The sequence below is a fragment of the Neovison vison genome, chromosome 5, assembly GCF_020171115.1.
Source record: "Neovison vison isolate M4711 chromosome 5, ASM_NN_V1, whole genome shotgun sequence".
Taxonomy (NCBI): Eukaryota; Metazoa; Chordata; class Mammalia; order Carnivora; family Mustelidae; genus Neogale; species Neogale vison.
This window is the reverse complement of record NC_058095.1, coordinates 99,961,203-99,981,118: the sequence shown is the minus strand read 5'-3', so window position 1 is coordinate 99,981,118 and position 19,916 is coordinate 99,961,203. Positions and strand designations below refer to the sequence as shown.

At 36.3% G+C, this 19,916-nt stretch overlaps 1 protein-coding gene across 1 annotated transcript in view; it reads left to right on the top strand.

The window, feature by feature from the left end:
• The window catches only part of LOC122907435 (spermatogenesis- and oogenesis-specific basic helix-loop-helix-containing protein 2-like), a 114,953-nt gene that overhangs the window by 16,487 nt on the left and 78,550 nt on the right, over positions 1-19,916 (top strand). Inside the window, 2 exon segments of the mRNA XM_044250296.1 lie at positions 16,709-16,807; positions 17,031-17,084. Coding sequence (XP_044106231.1) covers positions 16,709-16,807; positions 17,031-17,084 — 153 coding nt within the window.

Genomic DNA, 19,916 nt, shown 5'->3' with positions numbered 1-19,916 from the left:
AACACTATTTGTAAATTTACTAATTCTTTATCCTTGTAAATTGTTTGGTCTTTAGAGTAACCTATACAGACATACTTAAGAAACTGATGTCAGTTTGAATACTAATTTTGAGTAATTTCAAATTTCAAGCTTGCTTATGGGCAAAAACAGGGATGAATACAAATTTTTACCAATATAGATGGAATTTTTTTTTAAATGTTACCATTTGGGGGCACCTGGGTGGCTCAGTTGCTTAAGCTACCGCCTTTGGCTCAGGTCATGATCCTGGAGTTCCAGGATGAGTCCTGCACCAGACTCCCTGCTCAGCTTGGAGTCTGCTTCTCCCTTTGAACCTCCCCCAACACTCAAGTGTGCTGTCTCTCTTTCTCTCTCTCAAATAAAAAAAAGTTACCTTTTGAGAAAGAATTAAGAAATACTAAATAAGTAATTTACAAACTGGATCATTAAAGTGGACTTGATTTTAACATTTTATTTTATTTTATTTTAAAGATTTTATTTATTTATTTGACAGAGAGAGATCACAGGTAGGCAGAGAGGCAGGCAGAAAGAGAGAGAGAGAGGAAAGCAGGCTCTCCGCTCAGTAGAGAGCCCCATGTGGGACTCAATCCCAGGACTCTGGGATCATGACCTGAGCGGAAGGCAGCGGCTTAACCCACTGAGCCACCCAGGCGCCCCTGATTGTAACATTTTAGAACAAGGATTCACTTAAGTGAGAGTGAATTTCTGGTCCCTGTTCTGATACAGACTGGTTTCAAGCCTTCAATCTTTTTGAAGATTATTTTTCTGATCTTCAGGTACTATTGGTTAGGCAATCTTTAAAGTGCCTTTCAACAGTATAATTTTTTTTAAAAGATTTTATTTATTTATTTGACAGAGAGAAATCACAAGTAGATGGAGAGGCAGGCAGAGAGAGAGAAGGAAGCAGGCTCCCTGCTGAGCAGAGAGCCTGATGCGGGACTCGATCCCAGGACCCTGAGATCATGACCTGAGCCAAAGGCAGCGGCTTAACCCACTGAGCCACCCAGGCGCCCCTCAACAGTATAATTTATTAATACTTAATTTTAGCAAGATGTTTCAGTAAATGGCTGCATGTAAAAGAAAGGCTTAAAGGGAATAAGGTCTTTGGTTTTGTTTTCTCATGTACAGGAAGTGTTAGAGGGATGCAGTTCAGGTTGGCACAGCGGCTCCTCCAGGCTCCTGACTTGACTTTCCACTCTCATTCTTTAATGAGTGACCTTTGTTTGCCATGCTCATAAGGTGGCTGCTTCACTTTCTCACCTGCTTCACCTTCTCTTTCAATAGAAAGAAGTAGGTGAAGGGAAAAGGGCAAAGTAAAGGCCAGTCAAGTTTGTTTGGTTTCAAAGCATTTCCCAATATGCTGCACACAGAGTCTCCATTTACATCTCATTGGCTAGAACTGCATCATATGGCAAATACCATATGGTATTTGCAAGAAAGGCTGCGAAATTTAGTGTTTTACTGAGTAAAGTAGCAGGAAGAAGGGTAGAATGAGTATCTGTTATGCAATTAGCTCTATTTGCCACACAAGGTCACTTTCAATGAGTACCATTTCATTTCTTTTTTTTTTTTTTTTTCAAAGATTTTATTTATTTGAGAGAGAGCTCACACAAGTCGGGCGGGGGTGTTTGAGTTGGGTGGAGGGTCAGGGGCAGAGCAAGAGGGAGAAGCAGACTTCCCACTGAGCAGGTAGTCTGACTGTCAACTGGGGGCTCTATCCCAAGAGCCTGAGATCATGACCTGAGCCAAAGTCAGACGCTTAGATAACTGAGTCAACCGCGCGCCCTAAGTATCATTTCATTTTAAAGTAATATGTATTCATTTAATACTATTTGGAAAATAAAAGACAAAGATAAATATTAAGTCAAATATATCTACTGTTGATCTCTTTTTTAAAGTTTTGCATGCATGTTATATTGATTAAAAAATACAACCCATTAAATAAATGAACCCCCCCAAAAATAAATAAATAAACCCCAAAAAGGAACAAATAAGGATAACCCTTTAAATATATATATATATACATATATATATAATTTTAACCTTATTTCATGAACAATTAAACCAGTAATTTCTCATGTTATATTTTCTTCATGTGTATTTTTAAGAGCTACATTATATTTCATTGCATTGGATTATTAATGTTTAATTCCTTTTCCCTATAGTTGAATATTTTAGGTTATTTGCGGTTTTAATTTTGAATAAAATAAAACCCACAGAGGATAATATGGCAAACAATATATTCTAGTATTAGCAAATCTTTAATTTTTGTCACTTTTTGATTTCAAATGTTTTAATGAAGTCTATAGATTTGAGGACTATCTATAGAGTTCAGGACCCTTTTATTCCCTTTTCTGTCTCTTTTGCTTTTATAGGCAAGTATGATCATAGCTTTGGTATATACCATTCTAATTTATTTTTAAATTCCTTTTAACAGATATTGTGTCTAAAAATGCATGTAAAAATATATTGTATGTATCATCCTTTTTTATTCTCTCCATGTTAAGGCATAAAGATCTGATAAATTTTATTTACTACTATATTTTATTTATATACTATGTATATAGTAGAATATGTATAAATATACACACAGAGAGTATCTTTATTTATTACCCTATTTACGTACATTGAGGATTTTTTTTTCTAAGATTTTATTTATTTATTTGAAAGAGAGAGATCACAAGTAGGCAGAGAGGCAGGCAGAGAGAGAGAGAGGAGGAAGCAGGCTCCCTGTTGAGCAGAGAGCCCGATGCGGGACTCGATCCCAGGACCCTGAGATCATGACCTGAGCCGAAGGCAGCGGCTTAACCCACTGAGCCACCCAGGCGCCCCATTGAGGATTTTTCAAAATCTCACTGTGACAAACATTGCCACAGGGAACATACTTATACACATCTCCTGAAATGAAGTGTTCCTCCAGAATTGGCTAATTTTTCTGTAAAGGGCTAGATACTTAATACTTTTGACTTTGCAGGCCATTTGATCTCTCCTGCAACTATTTGATACTGCTGTTAGAGTGTAAAAGGAGCCATAGATAATACCTAAATGAATAGGTAGGGTTTTATTTTAACAAATCTTGGCTTATAGAAACAGCCTGAGGCTGGATTTGGTCTTCAGGCTATAGCTTGCTAGCCCTTGCTTTAGGGCAGAGGTCCTCCAACTTTGGTAGGTAACAGAATCATGTAGGGATCTTCATAAAAATACAAAGGCCAGCCCTATCCTTCAACCAGCTTGCCACTTTTGAGTTCTTTATTAACCCTCCAGATAATTCAGATATACACCAGAGTTTGAGAACCACTGCTCTAGTGCACATGGAGTGAGATTTTTAGATCATGGGATATGCGCATTTTCAAATAATGATAGACTCCCTCCAGATCAATCGAAAGACACCCCAGGTCTGCGGTTAGTTCAGTTGGTCTGTAATAAATAAAAGAGGTGATGAGAGATAAGACTGGAAACATAAGCAGTGCCTCGATAACAAAGGATTTTATACGTGTGTGAACCTTTCTATATGTGGTGGGAAGCTTTTGAAGTATTTAATATACAGTTTAAAAGCCTTTGCCCCCATGGAGAAAGGCTTTACCAGGGTGGGTGGGATTTGAGGCAGGGAAACCAGATAGGACGTGACTGTAGCAGTCCAAGTAAGGGAAAGTGAGTTGTTCAGCTTGGGCAGTAGTATATGATGATGTAGGCAAGGTGACAGACTGAAGAGATATTTATAGGAATGCAGATTTTGTGAGTGCATGGACACTCGGGTGAGACTGGGAGCAGATTGGAGAAAGATTAAGGACTCTCCTTTGAACAACAATTACAGTGAACAGCACTGTAGGATCAGAAGCAGGGGGAGTTTAAGAAATGACTTGAGTTTTGTGCGTATTACACAGATGATCGTGATCAGCAAACACCTGGACATGGATGTAGACTATGGAAAGTTGTCTCTCTGGATGGAGAATCATGGAGTCATCAGTGTCACCTGCAGTCATGAAAGTATGAGATTGTTCGGAAAGAAATATGAGGTCTGAAAAGAAGGGTTAAGGATGGAACACTTAAGGTGTTAGCTGAGGAGGCGATTGAGCGAAGGTAACTGAGAAGGAAAATTATTGAGAAAGGGAGCAGGGAGAACTGAAAAAGAGTGGTATCACAGAAGCCAAGGGAGGAGAAGGGTTTAATGAATGCTCAGCAGAAGAATGTTCTCCAAGTAATTTCAGGTGCAGGGTAGCATAAAGAACATGGTCTGAAGTTCCAGCACATAATTGATTCAAAGGGAAAGACAGTAAGCAGGTTAGAAGCAAGTTAGAAGGTAGGCTATTGAAAGAAAAGGTGGTGTAGTGGAAAAAGAAGGGGCAAGACAGTGGAGTGGGTGTAACCCCTTTACCCAGAAACTTGGCTTTTAGAATTAGACTGTCCTGGTTCAAATTCAGACTATGAGGTACTAAGGAAATTATTTTATCTCTCTGAGGCTTAATTTCCTCATCTGTAAAATGGAGTTAATTAAGCACTCTTGCAAGATTGTCATAAAGGTTATTACAGAAATGTATAAAGCAAATAGCATAGTTCCTAACACAGTAAGCATGTCTCTTGATATGTGTTAGTTCCCTTCCTCCCTTTCCTTAATAATGGGAACTTTAGAGGGAGCTCTAAGTCTCATTAGAACAAGTCTGTTGTGAAATTAACCTTAACCCATTTCAAGGAAATAAGGGCAAGTGTAAGTTGGGCAATATATTTTCACTTACTCAGCTGTGCCGTTATGTAAGTTGTGAATCTTCTGGTACCTCTTAAAAGTGTAGAAGAATTCTGTGCCTTTTTAGTACCCTTCCAGAAAGCAGGGGCTTCTTCAGGGATATAATAAAATGCACTGAACTTTTACTTCTCTTGGCGTTACTGGGTGGACATTTTCTAACCCCTCATATTTACATTCACCAGAAGAACCTACTGCCTACCTTCAAGAATTTCCTGGTATATTGAGCAAAGATCTATAGTCATTCACTGGAAGACTAGAGTCTGTTTTAACCATTCCAGATGACTGCAAGTTAAGGATAATTAGGCCATGTTGTCTCTGATAAGCAGTAGCTGTTTTTCAGGTTCTGATAATGGCATTCTAGGCTTCTTTTATCTCCAGTTAGAATATGAAGCTGAGAATTCAGCTAAACTCTTTATCAGAACTTTATGGCTCCTGGTAGACAGGCCCATAGGTGGTTCCCCAGCAACGTTTTGAGTAATCATCAGTGCTTTACTGTTCATCATTAGCAAATTGGTAGTTGATGTCTTCTCTCTTTGATTAGTTTATTTAGGCCCACTCAAGCTTAGTACCTCTGACACTGTGCCACAAACAAAACAGTATTTGACCCTTCTAGTTCCCTACTTTCCTTTACTGTCCAGCACTGCCTTGTCCCTAGTTGCTTGTCAATATGTAGAGTTGTGGTCCTTTAATTTTCAAACTGTCTAAGAATCATGTGAATAACTTACCAAAAGTGCACATTCTTGGGCTTATGCCCAGAAACCCTTATTTAGTAGGTCTGGGATAAGGCTTGGACATTTGTATTTTTTAGCATATATTTCAATAGGTTTTATTGCAAAACACTATTATATATAAAATAACAACAACAACAACAGATTTAGGGGATCTCTATCCCTCAGAGAAAGATAGCCTCTCTTGTGAAAAGATACTGTGAAGTCTTTATCAAACACTTCCACCATATCCCTGTGGTCAACTCTATTTCATGGTGGAAGTTCTCTTCCTTGATTCATTAGGAGTCAGAAAATTGATGACCCCTTACTTAAAGTCTGTTTTGGCTGCTATAAAAAAAATAAAATTAAAAAAATAGCCACAGACGGGTGTCTTACAAATGATAGAAATTTATTTCTCACAGTTCTGGAGTCCAGGGTCACGGTACCAGCAGATATGGTGTTTGGTAACAACTTGATTTCTGGTTCAGAAATGGCTCCTTCTTATTGTGTCCTCACATCATGGGAGTGGACTAAGGACTTCTGAAGGGTCTTTTTTTTTTTTTTTTAAGATTTTATTTATTTGACAGAGATCACAAGTAAGCAGAGAGGCAGGCAGAGAGCCTGATGCAGGGCTCGATCCCAGGACCCTGGGATCATGACCTGAGCTGAAGGCAGAGGCCTTAACCCACTGAGCTACCCAGGTGCCCCATATAAGAGCATTGATACTATTCATGAGGCCTCTACCCTCGTGACCTGAGCATCTCCCAAAGTCCACACCTCCTAATACCATCATAAGAGTCATTAGGATTTCAACATTTGAATTTTGGGAGGATACAGACATTCAGACCATAGCACTTCTATTTCTCTCTGCTTCTTTTTCCAATCAGTGCATTCCCTTGTTTCTCATTACACACATGCAGCTTGATCCCTTAAGGGAAACCTCTCACCAGAACACACACACTGCCAGTCAGACAGAGATAGCACAGAAGATCCTGCTCCCAAAGCCAACAGGGATATCTGGTGATGGGAGACATGACGGAGAAAGTATGGAAACAGAGAAACTTTATTTAGGAAAACATTGAGTTTGACATTAAATGTTCTCTGAAAGACTCTTGCTCAATTTGTAGAAAATCAACTCATTGGGAAATTAACTTGCTGAAATCTAAATCTTTGAATACATTCCTATGATTATAACCTTAGCATTTTAAAGAGTGTTCGATTTGTTAAAAACTAAAACTTAATGAAAATGGCTTAGCATTTATTATCATCATGGAAAAATGTATTTGGGAAAAGAATATGTTTTGGTTATAAGTTCACATGCATGGAAGACTCTCCTAAAAGCAAGATTTGGATAAATTGGTAAATTTAGAATCCTAGGTGAATGGCCTCTTTGTAAGTTAATCCTTTGGTCAATCGACTTCTTGAAATATTAACTTTTGGATATTTACCTAGCTTCCCTTCTGAAGTATGTTTCAGCTTTCCTTAGGACAAACCATAAAATCTCTCTCCTTGCCCTGCTTAGCAGGAAAAGCATGAAGGAAGAGATGGTTTTAAGTCTAACAAATTCTTTCAAACAGCCAGACTAGTCTCTTCATCATGCACTTTGAGCCTTTAAAGAAACAAGACTCTCCCCTCATATCGTTTTCTATTTTGGTCCATTTATGTTCTACCTGCTGCTTTCTGATGTCCTTAATCATCGCTCTGCTCTTTTTTTTTTTTTTTATGATTTTTATTTATTTATTTGACAGACAGAAACCACAGATAGGCAGAGAGGCAGGCAGAGAGAGAGGAAGGGAAACAGGCTCCCTGCTGAGCAGAAGCCCCATGCAGGGCTCCATCCCAGGACCCTGGGATCATGACCTGAGCCGAAGGCAGAGGCTTTAACCCACTGAGCCACCCAGGCTCACCTCACCAGGGTGAGGCACCCAGGCCCCTCACCCTGCTCTTTTATTCATCCTGATGCCCCATACCATTTTCCTGAATGTGATTCCCTTATTGTGAGTCAGATTCTTCTTTTAGTTATGCTGCTTCATGGGGCCTGAAAATATCCAGCCCAGTTTGGGCCTTCCAGGGAGCTATTATTACCTCACTACAGTATCCGGTCATGATTCCAGTGGGTTCATTCTTGTCATTTCTACCTTAAGAACATTCTTAGAAATTTTGTTTTAAAATTCGTAAGTATGCAGTTAGAACCTAATAACCAGGCATTAATAGTAGTCAGCCTAAAGCACTATTGACACCCCTAAATACATTTGTGTTTAAGTGATATATCAGCCACATAGTGAAAGGCCTACTGAAGAGATCTTGGATTCTCAAGAATGTGATAGAAACAAAGCAAGAAGAGGAATTCCCACTAGCCATCTGGCTAGTGGTAGATCTGTAGAACCCATCTGAGACTTCTTCCTGATGTATTCTTTCCCAGATATCACCAGATTTGTGTTCTCCCCAAAGATCATATGTCAGTTTGGACACAGGTGTGTAGCCTCCGAACACAAAACAAGTAACGTGTATTTTATATATAAATCTAATAACAATGTTGTCCACAAGGGGGCATTTGGTATTTAAGCACGCAGAAGGCTGCATTCATTCATTGCAATTGCCTTCATTGAAAAAAGTATAGCATTATCTAGGAGCTGTGATTAATTGTATTTTATTTTTCTTTTGTAAGCATTCAGTAGAGTGATTTTTTTACTTGTGGCTTTTATATGTTCCTTAGTATAGTATAGCAATTACCATTGCTTAAAAGATAGGTGGCTGAAACAGCTTTGTTTTTACTTAGGATAAAAGAAAAGGACTTAAAAAAATTTTAACTAAGAATGTTTGATTTCACGTAAGTAAAAGTATCCTGAAATTTCTTATTCTTACACTGTTGTTTCAATGTACTGTTGGGAAGTTCCAAGCAAATTAAGACATGAGTGTAGGTGAAATATTAAGGACTGATTAACATCAGAAACAAAACAAAGCAACCCCTGTATGATAAGAGAAGAATTAATTTTTATGTATCTAATTTCTTTTTGGTTAATTTCCAGTGGAATCTTCAAGTGAGCTATGGCTTTAGTATGTCTTTTCAGGCTATAGTTTTCTAGTATGTGGCCATTGATTATATAATTAGCTAAAACAAGCTCCTTGGAAAGAGCTTAAGTTATGGGTCTTCTAATGGATTATAAGTCATGGGATGAGAGAATATGTGACCTTGATAAAACCATTTTTAAAGAATAGTTCATTTTGGAGTCAGTAAAATAAAGAAGCAAAATCTAGAATGAATGGATGTTGAAGTTACTATAGTATAATTTTTTAATTTTAGAGAATTTCTGATGTTTATAATAATTTTTTAAATGGATAATTACAAATATCTTGCTTTTAATGACTCATGGTACTTAATGACTAATACAGTTTTTACAAAATCCAGAATGTATTCTTATTTTCTCTCCAGGACAATTTTTTAAATTAATTAATACCTTTTTTTTTAGAGCAGTTTTAGGTTCTTAACAAAATTGCAAGGAAGGTGCAGAGATTTCTCATATACTCCTTACCTCTACACATGCATAGACTTCCAATTATCAACACTATTCATTCCATTACTAAAATGAACCTACACTGACTCATCATAATCACCCAAAGTCCATAGTTTACCTTAGGGTTTACTCTTGTTGTACATTCTGTGGGTTTGGAAAATGTATAATAACATATATCCATCCTTGTAATATAATAAGGAGTATTTTTAGTGCCCTAAAAATCCTCTGTGCTCCATGTGTTCCTTCCCACTATCCACCCCCAACGTCTGGCAACCACTAATCTTTTTATTGTCTGCATAGTTTTGCCTCTTCCAGAATGTCATATAGATGCAGTCATACGACATATAACCTTTTCAGATCGGCTTCTTTCATTTAGTAATATGCATTTAAGATTCCTCCTTATTTTATTTTATTTATTTATTTGGCAGACAGAGATCACAAGTAGGAGAGAGGCAGGCAGAGAGAGAGGAGGAAGCAGGCTCCCCGTGGAGCAGAGAGCCTGAAGTGGGGCTCGATCCCAGGACCCTGGGATCACGACCCGAGCGGAAGGCAGAGGCTTTAACCCACGGAGCCTCCCAGGTGCCCCTCCTCCATGCTTTTTCATGCCTTTATAGTTCATTTGTTTTTAGTGCTGAATAATATTTCATTGTCTGGGTGTATCACAGTTCATTTATCCATCCACCTACTGAAGGGCATCTTGGTTACTTCCAAGTTTTAGCTATGAATAAAGCTTCTATACACATCCATATGCAGGTTTTTGTAGGGACATAAGTTTCAACTCCTTTGAGCAAACACCAAGGAGTGCAATCACAGGATCATATGGTAAGAGTATGTTTAGTTTTGTAAGAAACTGCCAGACTGTCGTCATCTTCTTCTTCTTCTTCTTCTTCTGCTTCTGCTTTTTTAAAAGATTTTATTTATTTATTTGAGAGAGAGAGAACAAGCAGGGGGAGGAGCAGAGGGAGAGGGACAAGCAGACTCCATGCAGAGCCGGAGTCAGAGCTTGATCCCTTAACCCTGAGATCATGACCTGAGCAGAAATCAAGAGTCCTACCCTTAACCGACAGAGCCACCCAGGCACCCCTGCCAGACTGTCTTCGAAAGAAGCTGTACCATTTTGCGTTCACACCAGCATTATATGACAGTTTCTATTGCTCCACATTCTCATTGGCATTTGGTATTTTCACTGTTGTGGATTTTGGCCATTTTTATAGATGAGTAGTGGTATCTCCTTGTTGTTTTAATTTGCATTTCCCTGATGACATATGATGTAGAGCATTTTCTCATATGCTTCTTTTCCTTTTTTTTTTTTTTTAGATTTTATTTATTTATTTAACAGACAGAGATCACAAGTAGGCAAAGAGGCAGGCAGAGAGAGAGGGGGAAGCAGGCTCCCTCCCAAGGGAGAGCCCGATGCAGGACCCTGGGATCATGACCTGAGCTGAAGGCAGAGGCTTTAATGCACTGAGCCACCCAGGCGCCCCTCATGTGCTTATTTTTCATGTGTATATCTTCTTTGATGTATTTGTTAAGAGCTTTGGCCCATTTTTAAATCAGATTGTTTGTTGTTGAGTTTTAAGAGTTCTTTGTGTATTTTAGGTAACAGTCCATTATCAGATGTGTGTTTTGCAAGTATTTTCTTTCAGTATGTGGCTAATCTTCTAATTCTCTTGGCATTGTCTTTCATGGAGCAGAGTTTTTTAATTTTAATGAAGATCAGCTTATTTATTATTTCTTTTATGAATAGTGCATTTCGTGTTGTATCTAAAAAATATCACCATACCAAAGATCATCTAAGTTTTCTCTTATGTCATCTTATGATGTTATATAGCAGGAGTTATATATTTTTGCATTTCATTTTATTATTTTTTAAGATTTCATTTATTTATTTATCTGAGAGAGCCAGAGAACATGAGTGGGGGCATGGAGAAGTAGGCTCCCCACTGAGCAGGGAGCCTGATGGCTGGGCTTGATCCTAGGATCCTGGGATCATGACCTGAGCTGAAGTCCGACTCTTAACCAACTGAGCCAGCCACGAGCCCCTAGTTTTGCATTTTACATTTAGGTCTGTGATCCACTTTGAATTAATTTTTATGAAGAGTGTGGCTTAGATTTGTTTGTTTGCATGTGGATGTCCAGTTGTTCTGGCACCATTTATTGGAGAAACTATCTTTGCTCTGTGGCATTGCCTTTGTTCCTTTGCGAAAAAACAGTTGAAAAAAGATCTATTTGTTCTGGGTGGTCTATTTCTGGGCTTTCTGTTCTATGTATATATATCTATCCTTTTGATAGTACCAATCTTGATTACTGTAGCTTTTTGGTAAGTCTTGAAGTTGGTAAACATCGGTCCTCCAATTTTTTTCTTTTTCAATGTCATATTGGCTCTTTGAATTTTTTACTTCTATAAACTTTAGAATAAGTTCATCAATATCCATAACATGTTGGAATTTTTATTGAGATTGATTGAGATTGCACTGAATCTCAAAAAAAAAGATTATGTTGGGAAGAACTGACATCTTAATAATACTGAGTCGTCCTATCCATGAACATGGAATATCTTTTCCATTTATTTAGTTCTTTGATTTTGTTCATCATAGTTTTTTAGTTATCCTTTTCCAGATCTTACCCATATCTTTTTAGATTTATATCTAAGTATTTCCTTTTGGGGGTGCTAATGTAAATGATATTGTGTTTTTTTAATTTCAAAATTCTTCAAAATTTCAAAGTTCATTGCCAGTATATAGGAAAACAATTGATTTTCATATATTAACCTTGTTATATTATTAACCTTGTTATATATTCCATATATAACAAGGTTGTCTTTTGGCAACCTTGTTATAATCACTTATTAGTTCCAGAGTTTGTTGTTGATTATTTTGGGTATCCCACATGGATGATCATGTTATCTGCAAACATAGTTTTTTCTTAATCTTCCTTCCCAGTCTATACACATTTTATTTCCTTTTCTTGCCTTATTATATTAGCAAGGACTTTCAGTGTGATGTTGTAAGAAGTGGTGAGAAGGGTCATCCTTGCCTTGTACCATCCGATCTCAGTGGGAAAGCTTCACGATTCTAACCATGAAGGGTGGTATTATAGTTTTTGTTGTTGTTCTTCTTCTTCTTTAAGATATTCTTTATCAAGTGAAGAAAGTTCCTCTCTATTCCTAGTTTACTGCGACTTTTTGGTATAACTGGGTGTTGGATTTTGTCAATTGCCTTTTCTGCATCTATTGATATGATCATGTGATTTTTTTTAGTCTATTGATATGATAAATTCCATTAATTGAGACCTTTTTTTTAATGCTTGCCTTATTACCATGAGGTTGCCCCAATGAACCACCCTACTTTCCTGAGTTATGGCATAATACCAAAGTATAGTGCATCTAAAATTCAACTAGGAAGCAGGCTCAAGGAAGAAAAGTGAGAGGGGTCCTAGGAATTCTACTTGTGGGAGTAGTCCAAAGGTTAACCAGAGAAAATAAAATACTTTGTGTTTCTATACTGAGTCTAGGGGAAACAAACAAGCACAAAGCTAGAGATGGTGTGTTATAGACCGGAGGGATAAGAAATCAAGATGTTAAAGGTGAGGGTGGTTATAAAGAAAGTCAGAAGAACTAGCAAGGGGTCCACATCTGATATGAAGTTTCAGCTTAATAACATTTTCCATATATATCTATAAGTTTATGAAATTAGTATGTTGCCATTTTTTGTTGGATGGATTTACAAATTTATTTATTTATTTGCTTATTTATATTTATTTATTTGACAGAGAGAGAGAGAGAGATCACAAGTAGGCAGAGAGGCAGGTGGGCGGGGGGAAGCAGACTCCCCACTGAGCAGGGAGCCTAATGTGGGGCTCTATCCCAGGACCCTGAGATCATGACCTGAGCTGAAGGCAGAGGCTTAAGTCACTGAGCCACCCAGGTGCCCCCAATTTTATTTATATAGAAATAACTTCAAACTTACGGGAAAAAATGCAAGAATAGTGCAAGAAACTTCTGTTTTCAAGAACCGTTTTAGAGTAAGCTGCTATCACTTCTGACTACAATACACAAGGACTTTCTCCTACACAATCATAGTGTAGCCATCAAAATCAAGAAATTAGCATGGATTCTTCACTGCTCATACAGTTTCATCAGTTGTCCCAATAACATTCTTTATACAAATAGGCCCTATTCAGGATCATATATTGCATTTAGTTGTCATGTGCTTTAGTGACCTAAATCAAAATAATTTTTCATTGATGGGGAATAGACTTCCACCATAATCTATCTATCTATCTACCTTTCTATCTCAAATCATTACGTTGTACATTTTATGTCTTAAACGTTATAATTTATGTCTTTTATGTTGTAATTGTACATCTTACAATTTTAATTGTTAGACCTCAGTCAAGCTGGGGAAAAAGTAGTTTTTCAGATTTTTTTTGACTTTCAACCTTGACACTTTCAAAGATTCCTTGCTAAACATTTTGTAGAATATCCTAGTATGTGTGTTTAATGAGTCCTTATGATTAAATGCTAATTATACATTTTTTTGTAAGAATGCCACATAAGTCAAATAGTGTTCTTATTTCATCCAGTCAATTGAGAGGTTATTTCAACTTGCCTCATAATTGTTAACATTAACTTTGATCACTTAATTAAGAAGATGTCTGTCAGGCATCTCCATTGCAGTTATTCTTTTTCCCTTTGTAATTAGAAGGCATTTTATGGGGAAGTATTTTGACAGCATGTAAATATACCATTCCATATTGACTTTCATCCACTATTTTAGCATCTGTTGATATTTTTAGTTGATAATTACTATCATGTCCATGACTTTCACTATTTATTAGTCATTCTACTATGGAGAAAATCTTTCTTTTCTCTTTATTTATTTATTTGAAAAATTTAGATCAGGATTAACTCATGGATTTTTATAATATAATTATATGTTATATACTTTTATTTTTTTAACCCTTTTTTTTTTAAAAGATTTTATTTATTTATTTGACAGATAGAGATCACAAGTAGGAGAGAGGCAGGCAGAGAGAGAGAGGAGGAAGCAGGCTCCTTGCCGAAGCAGAGAGCCTGATGCGGGACTCGATCCCAGGACCCCGGGATCATGACCTGAGCTGAAAGCAAAGGCTTTAACCCACTGAACCACCCAGGCGCCCATATGTTATATACTTTTATATAATTTTTAGTATTATTACCTAATTTGATACTCAGATTTTCCCAGCTTTAGTATGTTGCCATTTTTAACTTAACACTTTTTAATTTAGGGATTCCTAATAAAAGTACCAGGACAGGTAGCTGACATCTTGTATATAGCCTGTTTTATAATTCATGCTGTTTGAGTACAAAATTATCGAAGAACTATTAGTGAAGTAGAATGGTGCTTTAAAAAATGTGCTTAATTATAATGGTTCACATTTTGGCCAAGATTTTTTTGGTTATAGAATTAAGAAGGGAGATAGTGTATGTAGTAGGCTCTCAGGCCTGAGCTCTGTTAGTGAAAAGTTTTTAAAGACTCCTATAGTTCATTGTTTGACATATTCACTCTTACATGACCCTATCTTACAAACCTATACTCTTCTTCCCATGTACAAAATTCCTAAAATACTCCCACTTAACGAAATCCAAATGTCCCTTGCAAAATTAGAAATCTATGCTTGGTACCATTAAAGCATTGAGTTTATTGGGATATAAGTTGTGTAAAGTTGTAGAAAGTGGTTTTGGTAAAACTGAGCTTGAGGTGTCAAACAAATGTTAAGGATAGGCACACAGATTTAGATTTGGATGTGATATTTATTATCAGAGAAGTGATAGCTTATAATTAAAGTGAATGGATAAGACATATATAGAAGGAGATCTCAGGAGGTGGCAGATTGATTGAGTGATTGATTTTAAAGATTTTGTTTATTTATTTGACAGAGAGATAGGGAGAGCAGGAACACAAGCAGGGAGAATGGGAGAGGGAGAAGCAGGCCTCCTGCCTGAATTTTACCTATTTCATATGATTTCTTCTATGAGTTTCTAGAGTTTTGGGTCATATCTCACGCAGGTGATCTTTAATATAAAAATAACTTGTATTCTAGTAGTTTGTTGATAAGCTAATTTCTTTTAAAACTTAGAATGCATTTTCCCATTGAAACAATATTAAAATGAGTAGGTTCTTTCTCTTTTACATTTATAAAAATGTATTTAACAAATGATATAACTAAACCATATTACTATGGTTATAGTATATACCATATATATGGTAGACTAAGCTAGAAATTCTCCTAGCAAAGGTCTATACAGCAAAAATTTGAACTGCTTTCATCACTCCTTGATCATTTCTTCAAAAACCGTTCATACTTGAGCAGTGATTTATTTCATAAGGGTTTAATTTTCTATACGATAACTCAATTTAACCTCTTAAATTTGTGGGGCTTTTATGGACTTTCTTCTGGAGCAGGTTTTTATTTGGGGAGGGAGACTGAAAGCTATTTATGACACCAGTGCATGGTTTTCAAAGACAAATAAGGCCTGCCTGTGAAATATCACCCAGTTATGTCTTAATGGCAATCAAATATGCATAGTGGAGAGTTGTCATAACCAAGAGATTTGTATTATCACTGATGTTATTTTTAGAGACAAGAACTTGCCTGTTTCAGCTGACCTAATTATCCTATTGATACAGTTTTTTATATTCTGTAAGTATTAACAAGTATCTAGGAGAGAATACGTTCTTAGAGAATTAGCTGTTTTTCAGGAGGAGGGTATGAGCTCTAAAATCTCTTGCAATTTTGCTTTGTGGAGATTTAAATCAGATGCTTCTGTTTTTCTTTAAATGTTTCTTTTAATAACTTCAGTGACCTAAATCATGACCAATAAGGGTTATGTAGAATTCAGTCTGGAGGGTTTTTTTAATGTTAATGTGGTAATGTATAAGAATATGAGAAAAAATTGAAGTTACTGCAAATAATTTGTTATTGGTTTAGGGATTAAAGTTTTAAACCAAATTACTGTAATGCAGTATTTTTCTGGCATTTGGCTAAACCTCTACTCAGCTTCAGCTATTTGTGATGAATGACATTTGGCTTGAGATCTTAGTTTCCAGAACTGTCCTACTCTGCAATATTTTCTCAATTTTCCTGGTCATCAACTATTTGTCTGTTCTTTTCTATTGTACTGTTGTTAAACTGGTACCAGTCATGTGAAAAATATATAATAATATTGTTTAGCATGTGTGGCCTTTGGAGTCAGATTACTGGGTCCTTTTTTTTTTTTTTTTTTTTTAAGATTTCATTTTTGAGTAATCTCTACGTCCAACGTGGGGCTTGAGATCCAGAGTCTCATGGTCCAATGACTGAGCCAGCCAGGCACCCTAAAATACCTGGATTCTAATTCCAGTTCTACCATTTATTAGCTGTGTGTCTTTGGACCAGTTACTTAACATCTAATAGATGCAATTTTCTCAACAGTAAAATGGAAATAAATATATTAGCCATCTTCATGGCTTTTATAAGGATTAAATGAAATCATCTATGGAAAGCACTTAGCGCAAGTACTGACTTGGAATATTGTTAGGGTTAAATAAATATTGTAATTATTATTATTGTTATTACTTAAAAAGTACATATTATAGAATTTGAAGTCACAGAATGTTATGAGGTAAAGGCATTTGCCAGTGAAGAAATTTCTTACTATTATTTAGAATATGAGTTCATGTAAAATTTACTATTTATACTTTCAGGAATACTTAAATACATTACTTAAACAGCTAGAAAAAGAGGAAAGAGGCCTTGAAAATCAAGTGAAAGACTGTGCACTCAGACTGGAACAAGAATCAAGGGTTTGTTTTTATTCTACACTAGACATTTCTTTGTAACTGCTATTACTCTTAGTATGTTATCTACAAACCTACTATATTATTATCACAAAATACTTATAAAACTATTTCCTATACTATTTTAAAAAACAGTGTAGAGACATAAACTTTACTTATTAATAGCCTTGCTAGTATTGCAAATCCTCTCTGATGTTGGATTCTTTACTTTTGTATTTTTTTCCTATAGGCTTACCGCAAGACCAACAATGAGCACTGTAGGTACCTAGCTGAAATGTCTTGGGTAACTTTTCTTGTCTTACTTCTAAATTTTAAGAGTATTCCCCTACTGTAAGTTACACTTTTCACTTTTCTAGACTTTTGATTGGTTTGGTTTGGTATACAAACATACATTGGAATTATGGGAAAAAATCTACCAAGTTTCTAAATATGAAAGGTAAAAGGAAAATTTATAGGTTTTATAAAAGGAGAAAAAGGAGATAAAATTTGCCCAGATTAAGGTAATATTTTACATACTTGCTTCCTTAGTTATCCTTTTAGTTTGATCTATAATTTCTAGAATTCAAACAAATAAGCAGTTATCCCTCTACTATCATGAAATTCATGGTGTTTTATGTCATAATTATGCACATAATTGTGTATCTGTCTTAGATACAGCACTGCTATTACTAGAAAGGATTAGTAGAAAGGTTGTATTTACGATACAGGATAGGAAAGTGTGCACATACATACGACAGGATAGGAAAGCGATCAGTAAATTATGGATGATGTACATATTTTCCATAGTTTTCCATTTGCCTTTCAGTTTCATTTATGATAATGTTAGTATTACTGAGTTTTTGTTTTGATGTTATCAGAGCTATCTTTTATTTATGGCTTCTGATATCATAGTTTAAAAGTCTTTGTTGCAATATTTCATAACATTTATCACATCTTTTTTTAGTACTTGGCTAAATAGTTTACATTTATTTAATCCTTGTTAACTTTATTTTGACGTATATTTTAAAATTAGTATATGAGTTTAGTTTTCAATGCACACTATCTACATGGAAGTGTCCAGAGAGCAGTTGGATATATGAATATCAGGGTAGAAAAGATAAAAAATGGGAGATACAGATGTATCTCCCATTATTAGCATATAGATAGTAAATGAAGCCATTTGAATGAATGAAATGCTTCAGGGAGAGTATACAAGGTGAAAAGAAAAGATAGTTTAGAATATAGCTCTGAAGAGTTTCAACAGTGATAGTCAGGGGAGGTAGACCCAAAAAGAAGGTTGGAGTCGTCAGGACATTAACTAGGTGAGGCAAAGAAGTAGAAGACCTTGAGGGCTTGGTTTGCCATAAAATAAGTCTGCTCATTACTAATCTGGCATTTCCAGCAGATTCATGAAAAGATTGAGAGGAAGGGAGTTAGGATTGGGGGTTGGAGCTGCTAAGGAGATGTATAGAACAATTTGGGAATGAAAGTCAGGGCAGTGGTGAATAAAGGGAGGCCTGGACTTCTAGTAATGACTAAGATTAAGTTAGAAAATTGAGACAAAATAGAATCAATCCGTGTAGTCTCTTACTTGTAAAACAGTCAGTTCACACTTGATGGTTCCTGGATACTCAGTTGGCATCACTGCTTACTCCTGCAGCACAGGCACCCTCATGCCTTTCCTCAGACCATTACTCCGCCTGGAATTTGCTGCTTTTCATACATGCTAATTCTGCTTCTTTTCGGTTCTAGCATAAATGCTAACTGCTTTACAAGACGTGATTTGAGAAAAGACCACAGATTTTAGAGTCATTTAAATTTGGATTTAAATCCCAGCCTGGTACTTAATTGTAATGTGACCTTTTGGGGCCTAATTTCTTTCCTTCTTGGTAGAATGGGAAATAATAGTATTGTCTTGCAGGGGATTTGTGAGCATTTAGAGATGTAATGTATGTAAAGTGCTGAGTAAAATGCCTAGCCCATAAATATGTTCTAAATTCTAGGAAATGGTGAACATTATTTTCCTGTGGGTTTTTTTTTCCCTGATCTCCCTAGCCTCTCTTTCTGTGACAGGGGCATTAGAATTTCTAGTTGCCTCAGCCTTCCTCCTTGCCTTTGTTTGTCTGAGAAATTCACTTAGGTGGAATAGGTTCTACTCTGATTATACAGGCTCACTCAGCATATAATCAAAGCCTATTTTAACAGCTTCCCAGGAAGATGTTAATCCTGTTTCCAGTATAAATGTTAATAAGGATTTTCACTCTAGAATGAATTGTTAATCTTTGTAGTCAAAGATGGTTCTGACCATGTAGATATTAGGGTGACTGGAAAGGTCAAGAGATGATCTGCAGTTCTTTCCATGCTGAATACATAAATAATTGATTCTTAGGTAGATAACTAGAGCTGTTTGCTGAGACTGCTGTTTATATTTCTGCTGTCTTCACTGTTTTGAATGAAATTGTGTGTTTCCATATCTCAGTGCTTTTCTAATTTATGCAGTATGTATAGAGTACAGACATTGAGTTTTAAGATATATAGGTTTATTGCATTAAAGTCAGGCAGAAAAGCTGCGTAGAACTTGTAACACAATAAACTTAAGTTCTACATAGAACTTTGTCAGTAGATCTGAAATATTGTTGAATATAATGTTTTGGTTTACAGATAATGAACCTGAGGCTGTTCTGTTTCATTGTCAGGCAATTCTAATTATTAGAATTGTTAAAGCATCATATGATGCTCCTTATTCTCCTTCCTTAAAACATTTGTTTTGGTTTCTTCCTCTGCAGAACACAGAACAATTCTATACATCTCCTATGTGACAGCTTCTCAAAGATGTGAAACCAACTCTTAAGTGTTTCCATAGTTTTTTTTTTCCCTAAACTAAAATATTAAATTACCACAGAAGTCACACTAGCAATTCCTTACATCATAGGTTCCAGACTATCCAGCTGTTTCTGTTGTCTTTTTGGACAACTCTATTTTATTATTGTTTGTTTGAAAATAGAGTTCCCCAGATTTATTTTTATTTTCTTTTTAAAAGATTTTATGTAGGGCGCCTGGGTGGCTCAGTGGGTTAAGCCGCTGCCTTCGGCTCAGGTCATGGTCTCAGGGTCCTGGGATCGAGTCCCGCATCGGG